Source organism: Cebus imitator, unplaced genomic scaffold (assembly GCF_001604975.1).
Source record: "Cebus imitator isolate Cc_AM_T3 unplaced genomic scaffold, Cebus_imitator-1.0 Scaffold8, whole genome shotgun sequence".
NCBI lineage: Eukaryota > Metazoa > Chordata > Mammalia > Primates > Cebidae > Cebus > Cebus imitator.
Window position 1 is genome coordinate 7,694,812 of NW_016107323.1, and position 11,065 is coordinate 7,705,876.

General features: G+C 49.4%; 1 protein-coding gene across 4 annotated transcripts in view; it reads right to left on the bottom strand.

Moving 5' to 3' along the window:
• HVCN1 (hydrogen voltage gated channel 1) overlaps positions 1–11,065 on the bottom strand; it is a 41,605-nt gene extending 30,540 nt beyond the window's left edge. For all 4 annotated transcript variants that reach the window (XM_017542209.2, XM_037743425.1, XM_037743422.1 and 1 more), the window contains exons 1-3: positions 11,025–11,065; positions 10,542–10,625; positions 5,165–5,204 (exon numbers count right to left, since the gene is read on the bottom strand). In XM_017542209.2, the coding sequence (XP_017397698.1) occupies positions 5,165–5,185 (21 nt within the window). In that variant the 5' untranslated portion in view covers positions 5,186–5,204; positions 10,542–10,625; positions 11,025–11,065. The remainder of the gene's footprint in view (positions 1–5,164; positions 5,205–10,541; positions 10,626–11,024) is intronic.

An 11,065-nucleotide genomic window follows, 5' to 3' on the forward strand; every position in this document is an offset into this window, starting at 1 on the left:
ACACCTTCCAGAAGCCCACTCCTGTTCTGCGTGCTGTGGCCTCTGTCTGCCTATCTGGCCTCCCTTCTCACCTCTCCCCCAACTCTGGCCACATTGTCCCCTTTGAGCCTTTCATACTTGGCTGGTTTCTTCAACCACAGGGCCTTTGCATCCATGACTTCTTTCTCCTAGAATGTGCAACCCCTTTCACTTTGTCATCTATCTTCCTCATCCCAGCTCTCAGGGCCTGGCCGGGCCTTCCCCATCACACTATCATGGGGCCCAGCGATTCACAGCATGACCTCCGCGCCTGGCAGACCACAGGCTCCTGCTGAACGTGCCTCCTCCGGGATAGTGGAAAGAAACCCCTGAGCAAACCTCTTCTCTGGGGGAGGCAAGAGGACTCCAGGCAGCAGGCTCACCTGCCCCAGCACTTCTCCCCTCCTGCCTCAGGGGATCCGTGTTCTGAGGAAGGCCTATTTTTAAAATCAGGGAAGTCTTTAAATAAGCGTAGAAGCTTTTCCTTCTCTAGGGCGGGGAGGAAGTCTGAGGTTGATGAAAACCACCACCGTGACAGCTCCGTCACAGACCTTTAGCTCTGGCAGGAGGGCTGCTTACAGGCTGAGGAGTTTAACTGGTGGCCCAGGTCCCCCTAAAGCCATGGTCCCCAACTCTCTCTCCTTTTTCTATAGGGTTAGGAACCCTCCTGACTTGGTAGGTGAGCCGGCCAACCTGGCGAGATGATGGCGAGGCTGCACAGAAATGAGACGGGGGATATTTACAGGAGTGGAACTGTACTCATTCCAACTATCCCCGGAACACCCGTTTAATATTTTCTGAGTTCTGTGCAAAGACCTTCCTCACACACCGCAACAAGCCCATGAGGTAGGGACTGCAATGTCTCTGTTTATGGATGAGGAAACTGAGAACAGAGAGGCCAGTGACTTGCCCCAGGTCACACAGCCAGCAAGAAGCACAGCTCGGATTCCAACTCAGGCTGCCCAGGCCAGCACCCGCTCCTGCCGTGGGACCCTTCATGAACACTGCCCAGCCCTGTACCCTGCTCACAGCTGGAAAAGCCCCATGCTGGGAAGGGATTTTGGAGCAGTGCTTCTCAGTAAGAAATCATGTTCCATGCCCTGCCTCTCAGTACACACTGCCTTGTGTACAAGCATTCTATAACCAGCACTACGGTTAGTAGGGGAGGCGCTCTTATTTTCCATTTCATTCTATTTCTTTTTTTTTTTTTTTTTTGGTGGCAGGGTCTCACTCTGCCACGTAGGCAGGAGGGCAGTGGCATGATTAGGACTCACTGTAGCCTCGACCTCCTGGGCTCAAGAGACCCTCCTACCTCAGCCCCAGCAATAGCTGGGACTACAGGTTTGCACCATACCTGGCTAATTTTTCGTATTTTTAGTAGAGATGGAGTTTCTCCATGTTACTCAGGCTGGTCTCAAACTCCTGATCTTCAAGAGCAGAAGTGATCCACCCACCTTGGCCTCCCAAAGTGCTGGGATTACAGGTGTGAGCCACCGTGCCCGGACCTATTTCATTTCTTAAAAGGTTGATTGTAGCTCACTCAATGGATTTCAGGAGCCACCAATGGGTTGAGTTTAGAGACACAGTTTTGCCGGGACATGCTCTGCCTATTTCCCTGGGAATGACTGAGAGGGGAGTCTGGTCCAAACCTGTGACATCAGTCATGTCATCCAGAAGCAGGGACTGTGCTATTTGTTTTATAAATGTGTAGAAAGAAAAAAGAAAAAGTTATCCAGGTAGAAATGTAGAGCTGCCACCCATGTGACTAGGTCCCCTGAGCCAATGTCTAGTGATGCTTTGGCCATGGAAACCACAGGACACAGTGCTCAGCCTACCCCTCTTTCCTCCCTGCAGAGGGAGGGGTCCCCAGGCCAGGCTGCATGTTGGAATCACCTGGCAGCTTTAAGGCACCTTGAAACCTGGGTCCCGGGCTCAGAGCTTCCAATTCAACCCCTCTGGGTGTGGGCTGGGTGCTGGGGTGGTCTGTGTGCCGCACAGGTGGGTGAGGAAGCCCAGCTGCACCTGGGGCCTGTGCACGCCTCATGAGAAATGAGCCCAGGAGCTGCAGGGAGTTCTACACACACCTGGCTCTCAGGTTCCCCAGAAGTGGCTGCTGAGAGCAGTACCCTGCGCTGAGGAACAAGGTCAGCTGATGGCCGAAAAGCCAGTCCATCCTCATGACAGAGCCAGCAGCTCCCATGTCTTCAGTGCAGGCTGGAGCTGGGCACCCGGCTGAGTGCTTTCCACACGCAATCTTGTTTAACCCTCACCTCAACTCTGTGAGGTATGTGATCGTTCCCATTTTACAAAAGAAGAAAACTGAGGCTCTGAGAGGTGGGAGGGGCAGCAAGGGGCTCTGAGGAGGTCAGGTGAGCCTAGCTCCGCAGCACTGCAAGCCAGGTCTGCACAAGGCTACAAACCCCACCAGTTTCTCTTCCAACACGCTGTTTTCCTCTCAGGAACTAGGAGAGCTGACGCTCAAAAAGCTCTGAAGTAATCTCATTGAGATGACTTTTTCCAAAACAATTAATTCCATAAGGGCAGATCATGAAAAGGAACATGTTCTTTAAACCAGTAAGAGGCTTATTTGCCACAAGTGGTCCTGGCCCTGTCCCCAGTTCCCCAACAATGCCCTCCTGACAACGCCCTCCCAGGCTAGCCTCGGTGTGATGACAAGCAGGCTCCAGGCCCTGGGAGTTCCTTCAGGTGAGTCCCTGGTTCTGCATTTCAATCCTTATCTCCCTTGCTGTCTCTATGCCCTGGTATGGGCTTCTGACAAGGTCCTCACCCCCCAACTCATCCCTGCAACCCCCAGACTCAAATGCACACCCCCAGCTTGACCTGCTGCCATTTACCCCATGAGCAGACCTTTAGCCTTGATCTATTTCTCTGAGTATTACTACGGTATTGTGAAAAGAGGAACAAAAGAAAGGGAAATAGATTCATAACAATCTCAGCTCACCAAACTTAGGTGTCATCTACCTGTCTACCTCTTTCTCTCCCATCTGTCTATATCTTTTATGATCATAATCAAAGACAGTAGGCCAGGTGCGGTGGCTCATGCCTGTAATCTCAGTACTTTGGGAAGCTGAGGCAGGTGGATCACTTGAGGCCAGGAGTTTGAGACCAGCCTGGTCAACATGGAGAAACCCTGTCGCTACCAAAATTACAAAAAAATTAGCTGGGGATGATGGTGCATGCCTGTAGTCCCAGTTTCTCGGGTAGCTGAGGCCCAAGAAGGGTTTGAACCCAGAGGTGGAGGTTGCAGTGAGTCAAAATTGTGCCACTGCCCTCTAGCCTGGGAGACAGAGCCAGGCCCTGTCTCCTAGAAAAAAGACAGCAAACAATTTTGTATCTTATTTTTTTTACCACTATATGCATTAAATTCACACTATTCAGAGGCCAGAAAACTTACCAAGGAGTCAAATGGTCTCATTATTGCATTTTGCATGGTTTTTATCCATTCTGCATGGTTTTATGGCTTTAAATCCAATTCTAAGACCACGTTTATCACATTTTAACGTCTCTGAAATCTGGATGGGCCTGACAATTGATCGGTTTCAGCCTTGTGTTAGTTTTTATCACAGTAAATGGCAGCACATGCTTGCTTTGCTTCTCTTCATGTTACGTAAAATAAGGCGCATCTACAGACAGCGTTGCCTCATGTGCCGAGAAACGTGGTGCCATAAATTATACTTTTGTTTTTTTTTCATAGGCGAGATGACCAGGCTTGATTATGGGTATCTTCAGTATTCTTGATACACACTGTCAAATTTTGTTTCTAGAGCAGTGACATGGGTTGACCCAGTCCCCCGTGCTATGTACGAATGAGCTGATTTCACCACAGTCTAATCATCATGAAGCGTTTCTGAATGTTCTTTTTGGTTTGTCTAATTTAATAGGGAACGACAAATGAAGGAAAAGCATCAGCAGTTCCCACTTAACTTCCATGCTGACTTTCTTATTAAGGGTACCTGGAGCTCCTGTGGCTCCTAACTCTTACACAGTTACCAGGGTCATCAATTTGATGAAATACACAATCACCATCATCATCATCCTGTGGTCCTTCTGATGCTCACATTTGCTTCTCAGACTCTGCCCCACTCACCCTGCTGCTGCCCTGAGCTTCCTGCTCTGCCCTTGCCAGCTTGGCTTGTCCAGGCCCCCAGAACCTCGAGGTGAGCAGCTGGTGTGGAATCAACACTTCGTTTCTACCTTGCCCCCAGTCTTCACCACCAGTGCCCCCAAACCCAATCTGTATCCCAGATATTAAAGACACAGTCTATTTTCTACTGGAAATGGCCATAAGATATGGGAGGAAAGCATTTCCTCTGGAGTCAGGCCAGGTTGAAATCTCAATTTCTTTTTTTTTTTTTTTTTTGGAGATGGAGTTTTGCTCTTGTCACCCAGGATGGAGTGCAATGGTGCAATCTCAGCTCACTGCAACCTCTGCCTCCCAGGTTCAAGTGGTTCTCCTGCCTCAGCCTCCTGAGTAGCTGGGATTACAGGTATGTGTTACCATGCCTGGCTAATTTTTGTATTATTAGTAAACATGGAGTTTCACCATGTTCTGGAACTCCTGATCTCAAGTGATCTACCCATCTTGGCCTCCCAAACTGCTGGGATTATAGGCATGAGCCACTGTGCCTGGCCTGAAATCCCATTAGACACTATCTAGCTGTGTGATCTTGAGAAGTGACCTTACGTCTCTGTGGCCAAGTGTTATTACCTGTAAAATGGGCACTAAGGGAAAGCCCTGTGTGGGCTCAGCACTTGCCTAGCATTCTGAGACCATTGTCTTTTCAAATCTTCCCGACAATCCTTCAGGGGCAGTGGTGGTAAATAATCTGTTCACTATTTTCCAGATAAGGAAACTGAGGCTCAGGGAACTGAAGGACACATAGTTATTAACATGCACACAGTTATGAAGGGCTGGGATTCAAATGGTCTGATGTGGATGATCAGGGTATTTGGAGATTTTGTCCGATCCTTTCCCAGCTCTTCGTCATTGTGATTTTAAGTATTTCAGTGTAATGGAAACACCTGAACAGGTGTGTTCTCCCTCTCCCGTCTGAAACACCAAACAGAGTTATTGTCTCAAGGCTGGGATATCCTCTAATGCTGCAAGAGCACAAAATCCATTTACCTTTTCGTCCCAGGTGGCCATGTCCCTGTTGCTTCTGGATCTGAAAAATAAGAAGACAGTTGTCCAGATCTGTCATCCTGCTGCCATCTACCTCGGTATGTGCACTGCAAACCTTTCTTACAAATTAGTTTTAAGTTAGTTTAAACTGTGTCTGAAAGTAGCGTAAAGTTCAAAGTGTATGTAGGAGGGCATACATCCTGAACATAGAACAAAATGAGCTGAAACAGGGACTCACACCAACGCGTATTTGTACGTGAAAGTTCATAGCCTTTCACAGCATTATTCTCAATAGCCAAAAGGTGGAAATGACTCACTTGTCCATCAAAGGATGAAAGGATCAACAAAGTGGGTCTATCCACACAATGGAACGTTATTCAGCTGTAAAAAGAAATGAAGCAGCAGGGCGGGGTGGCTCACACTTGTAATCCCAGCACTTTGGGAGGCCGAGGTGGGTAGATCACCTGAGGTCAGGAGTTCGAGACCAGCCTGGCCAACATGGTGAAACCGCGTCTCTACTAAAAATACAAAAATTAGCTGGGCATGGTGGCGGGCACCTGTAATCCCAGCTACTTGGGAAGCTGAGGCAGGAGAATGGCTTGAACCAGGGAGACGGCGATTGCAGTAAGCCAAGATCACACCACTGCTCTCCAGCCTAGGTGACAGAACAAGACTCCATCTCAAAATAAATAAATAAATAAATAAAAAGAAATAAAGCACTGACACTACAATGTAGATGAACCTCAAATACACCACGCTAAGTGAAAAAAGCCAGACATAAAATGTCACATATTGTAGGATTCCATTGATACGAAATGTCCAGAACAGGCAAATTCTATGACAGAAAGCAGATCGGTGGCTTCCAGGGGCTGAGGGCAGGGAAGAATGGAGAGTGACTGCTTCATGGATCAGGGGGTTTCCGTTTGTGGTGATGAAAATCTTCTGTGAAGCTAACAAGGTATTTTTTAAAAAGTAAAATGATGTATTATTAAATTTAATAAAAACAATGAAAATGTTCTGATAGAGGTGATGGTTGCACACTGTGACACATACTAAATGCCGCTGAATTATTCACTTTAAAATGGTTAACTGTATGTTATGTGAATTTCACTCCAATTAAAAAGAGACAGACATTACAGTGTTTACAGTGTTGGAGTTGCTCTGTAAAGCAGCAAAATCTTCTGAACATCCGCCACCAGCTACGTCAGCGAATGCACCTGCGAGCAGCGGAGCTGCTAGTGCTGTGGGGCATTCACATGTGGATGTGGTAAGATGCTGGCCACAGAGCAAGCAGTGGAGTCACATTACGGCAGAGTCTACAGGATGACCCCATCTACATCAAAAGAAATACAGACCCTTTTTTTTTTTTGGTCTGTAAGGATCAGTCTTCGCAGAGGTTATTTTTGGAAGAAAAGAGAGTGATCTGGGTGTGGGGTTTTCCTTCCCTGCTCTGGGAGGCGTGAACTTTTACAATGAGGTGGTGTTACTTTAAAACATTATTTCTAACGTAGATGATCTACGCATGTAGTAAAAAATTTAAATTATACAAAAAGATATTCTATGACAAGTCAGTCTCCCCTCTACCCATTCTCCTTCCTAGAAGCGGCCGCTCTGACCCATTTCCTACATCACCTTCTGGAGTATTCTATGCTCTCACAAGCACATGAGTATATACTCTCCCCAACCTTTTTTTTTTTCCGTAAACAAAAGTGAACCCACGTACTGCTCTGAATCTTATTTCCCTTTAGGGTGTGGTAGGCAAAATAATGCTCCCCCTCAGAGACTCACATGCCCTAATCCCTGAACTTGTATATTACTTTACGTACCAAAAAGGATTTTGCAGATATGATGACGTTGCCCCTCTTAAGTTGGAGGAAATGATACTGGATTAATCCAGGGGACCCAATGTCATCAGAGTGGTCTTTGATAAATGGAGGCAGGAGAAGAGATGTGAGGACAGAAGCAGGGGCTGGAGTCAGAAAGATCTGAAGATTCGATGCTTTAAAGATGGAGGATGGGGCCTCAATCCAAGGCATGTGGGCCCCTCTAGAAGTTGGGAGGGAAAGCAAACAGATTCTCCCCCGAGCCTGCAGCAGCAACACAGCCCTGCCTACACCTTGCCTTGAGCCTACCGAGATGGATGTGGACTTTTGACCTCCAGAACTGCAACATAAATGTGTGTCATCTGAAGCCACCAAGCTTGCGGCCATTTGTTAGAGCAGCCGCAGAAGACTAACACAGTATCTCAGAGGTGGTTCTATGCCAGTGCATCGTGCATGAGGTGCACGCCTGGTCACGGCTGCACAGGAGTCCCGTGTAGGAACGAGTTTAATCCCACTAGTGATGGACACTTAAGGTTGTTCCCAATCTCCTCCTACCCCAATGCTTCAGTGAATAACCTTGCACACCCTGTTTGTTTTGGAGTTGAGGGTCTTACTCTGTCACCCTGGCTAGAATACAGTGGTGCAATTAGAGCTCACTGCAGCCTCAAACTTCTAGGCTCAAGGGATACTCCCACTTCAGCCTCCTGAGTAGCTGGGACTATAGGCACACACTGCCATGTCCAAACCTATTTTTACAGAAAGGGGGCGTCTCACTATGTTGTCCAGGCTGGTCTCAACCTCCTGAGTTCATGTGATCCTCCTGCCTCAGCCTCCCATGGTGTTGGGATTACAGTTGCGAGCCATTGTGCCAGATCCCTCTATGGAACCTCTCTCTCTCTATATATATATTAAAATCTGAGACAGAGTCTCATTCTTTTGCCCAGGCTGGAATGCCGTGGTGTGATCTCAGCTCACTGCAACCTCTGTCTCCCAGGTTCACGCAATTCTCCTGTCTCAGCCTCCTGAGTAGCTAGGATTATAGGTGCCCACCACCATGTTCAGCTACTTTTTTTTTGTATTTTTAGTAGAGATGGGGTTTGGGTATATTAGCTAAGCTGGTCTCAAACTCCAGACCTCAAGTGATCCATCTGCCTCAACCTCCCAAAGTGCTGGAATTACAGGCATGAGCCACCATGCCTGGTCTAATTCTAAAAAATTATTTTGAAATAAACTTTCACAAAAACTTTTTAAAAAAGTTACTTCTCTCCCCACAGTTCCAAGCTGAGGGTGCAAGGGACTCTCGGAGTTTCTCGCTGGTTGACTGGCAGAGCAGCTTCTGCAGCCAGCAGAGTTCAGCTTTGCACTGAAAGTGTGTGGTCCCATACTAGCCCCCTGGGACCTTCAACCTGCTCTCACGGGAGGGGCTCAAGTGGAACCACCAGCACAAGAGGAGGTGAAAGGAAGAATTAAGGTGCCCTGGAGATTTCCTTCCTTTGTAAGATAGGAACTAGAACCAGCACATACGCAGAGAAACACTCAGCTTCAGCAAGTCAAGCAACAGAAAATTTAAAACTACCATACCCTTCTCCATTAAACTAGCCAAAACATAAAAAGGATAAAACCCAATGCTTGCAGAGCTGCAGGGAAATGTGCACACATTCCTGGGGATGATTTTTCTAAATAGCCACCTGGTCACAAGAGGTAAGTGCCTTCAAAATGATCCCACTCTTGACTTGCATACATCAGTTAGGAAACTGTATCTCCCAGAAGTCATTTGATAGCCAAAAACAAGCACAATATGGATAACCACATTTATAGCTAAGTTGAATATTATGGCTAAAACCTGGAAGTGGTTCTCAAGCCCTACTTTAGGGAAAAGCGGAGGAAGGCAGTGGGCTCTTGGGAGGAAAAATTCTGAGGTCTCTACAGAAATGGGCAGAAAAAATGCTGTCAAGCATTGAGAAGAAAAATAGACTGATGGCTGACACACTGCCTGCAACTATACAAAAATATCTGAGTCTTTTCTAGGTGCCTCAAGTGATCCATCTGATTTCTCAGGTTCTGGGAAATCCAAGGTGAAGAGGCAAAGGCAAGGTCAGGAATCCCGGTAGGCTGACATGTTACCTGGGGAGACAAGGAAGAAAGGAAACATACGAGACAGACCACACCCCCAGCTAAGCACTGGGAAGCAAGCTAGCCAGCCAGAGTAAGGGGCCAGGGAGCAGGCGGGGTCTCCTTAAGTTAGAACTTGCTGCTGGCCGAGACTGTGGGAAAGGGAAAAGGAGAGGGGGTGATTGGGGACAACACAACATTTATGGTGTCTCCTGAATTATAAGGGAGTATGTCACAGGTTGCAGAGAAGAGCATTCCCGTGAACAGGAAGAGCATATGCAGCATACACAGCCCCTGAGAGAGTAGAGAACTTAGGAGGAGGTGGCTAGGGACAGGAGTGGACAGGAAAGTGGCCAGAGGGAAGAATCAAGAATAATCGCATAGGGCCTGATCACAGAGAGGGCTTGGCAGGTGATGCTGGAGATTTGGGTGGGAGTGAGGGGTCAAGGATGATGAGGCAAGAGACGCTGGGGCGTGGACTCGGGGTGGAAGTAGTGGGTAGAGGAGTGGCCGGATTCAGGATATGCTTTGGGTTAGAACTTGCTGCTGGCCTAGACTGTGGGCAAGGGAAGCAGAGAGGGGGTGGTGGATGACAGCTCCCGGGGCCCAGTGACTAGGAAATGATCAAGTCTGGGACAAGAACGCTCTGGCTCCCTCCTTCTTGCTAAGCCAGGAGCAGGGAGGGCAGAGGGCCACGGAGCAGCTCTGGGCCTTGTGCAAGCAAGCCTCAGCCCAGAGATTTTCAAAACCCTGACCTTATCAGCCTTTCCCTCTGGGGAGTCAGAGCCAGAGAAGTTGCCTGCCCCCCCCCACCTCGGTCTTACTCAAGCACCTCCTAGTTGCTGGTGGGGCTGTCCGGAAATCCTGCAGATCTCAGACAGCGCTGAACAACCTGAAGTTAAAGGTGCCCCGGACAGAGAAGTACTCTCAGAGGGGCGGGAGGGAGGGTGCAGTACGGGAACCATGAACTTTTGGTAGTAACCTGGTGCCAGGGGTACACCAAGCATCTCATGTCATCTTCTCAGCAATCCTGTGAGGCAGGCACATGCTTAACCCCAGAGGACAGATGCAGAAACTGAGGCATAGACAGGCCAAGTCACTAGCTGAGCCTGCAAGAGCCCCCACACCCAGCACTGGTAAAGGTGGTTGGGAGAACGTTCCTAGAGGGGGTTCCAATGAGGAACTGCTCTCCCCTGTCTTGGCTCACCCTGGCCTCAACACTCTTGTTCCTCAGTATCTCTGTCTCCAAGAGGTGGGTGTTTTTAAAGTGTTTCCAGGGAAAACTTTGCTGCCCTGGGGCTCCTCCTTAAGGGATGGCCGGGCCCGCTCACTGCAGCCTTCTCCCGGGACACCCAACACTGCCCCTGTCCCTACTTCTCTCCCACAGTCTCCCGGGAGGGCGGCGGGGAAGGGACGATGCAACCGAGGACTTAGGGGACACAGACCTGGTTGTGAGTTCTGGCTCTGCCTTCTGTGGTTGTGTGACCCAAGGGAAAGGGCTTGGTCTCTCTGCGTCTTGGTTTCTTCACCTGTAAGAGGAAGACGACGATGGTCACCTGTGGTTGCTGCGCGGATGGTGAAGAACTGAAGGCACCTGGCCCGGGGAGAGTGAAGACCTGAAGGCACCTGGCCCTGGGCGGCGCGCAACACGAACTTTCAAGGTTGTGGGGGTGTCACTGGGGCCGGTGTCTCTCGCCTCCCCCTTCCCGGACTCCAGTCCCCGCGGAGGGGAAGCACTGCCCGCCCACGCCGCCCGCGCAGGCACACTCCAGAGCCGAGGACTGGGGTCCTGCCCGCGATCCGCTGCGAGGCCTGGACAGCGGAGATCCAAGGGGGTCCCCTCTTCTCGGAGGGATTGGGACAGGGGGTCTTGGAGAAGGGGCTGCACGCCAACAGGGGTACGCCCCTCCGCCGGCCCGAGAACTTACCCGTAGCCCCACCTGCCCGCGGCCACAGCAGCGACTGGGAA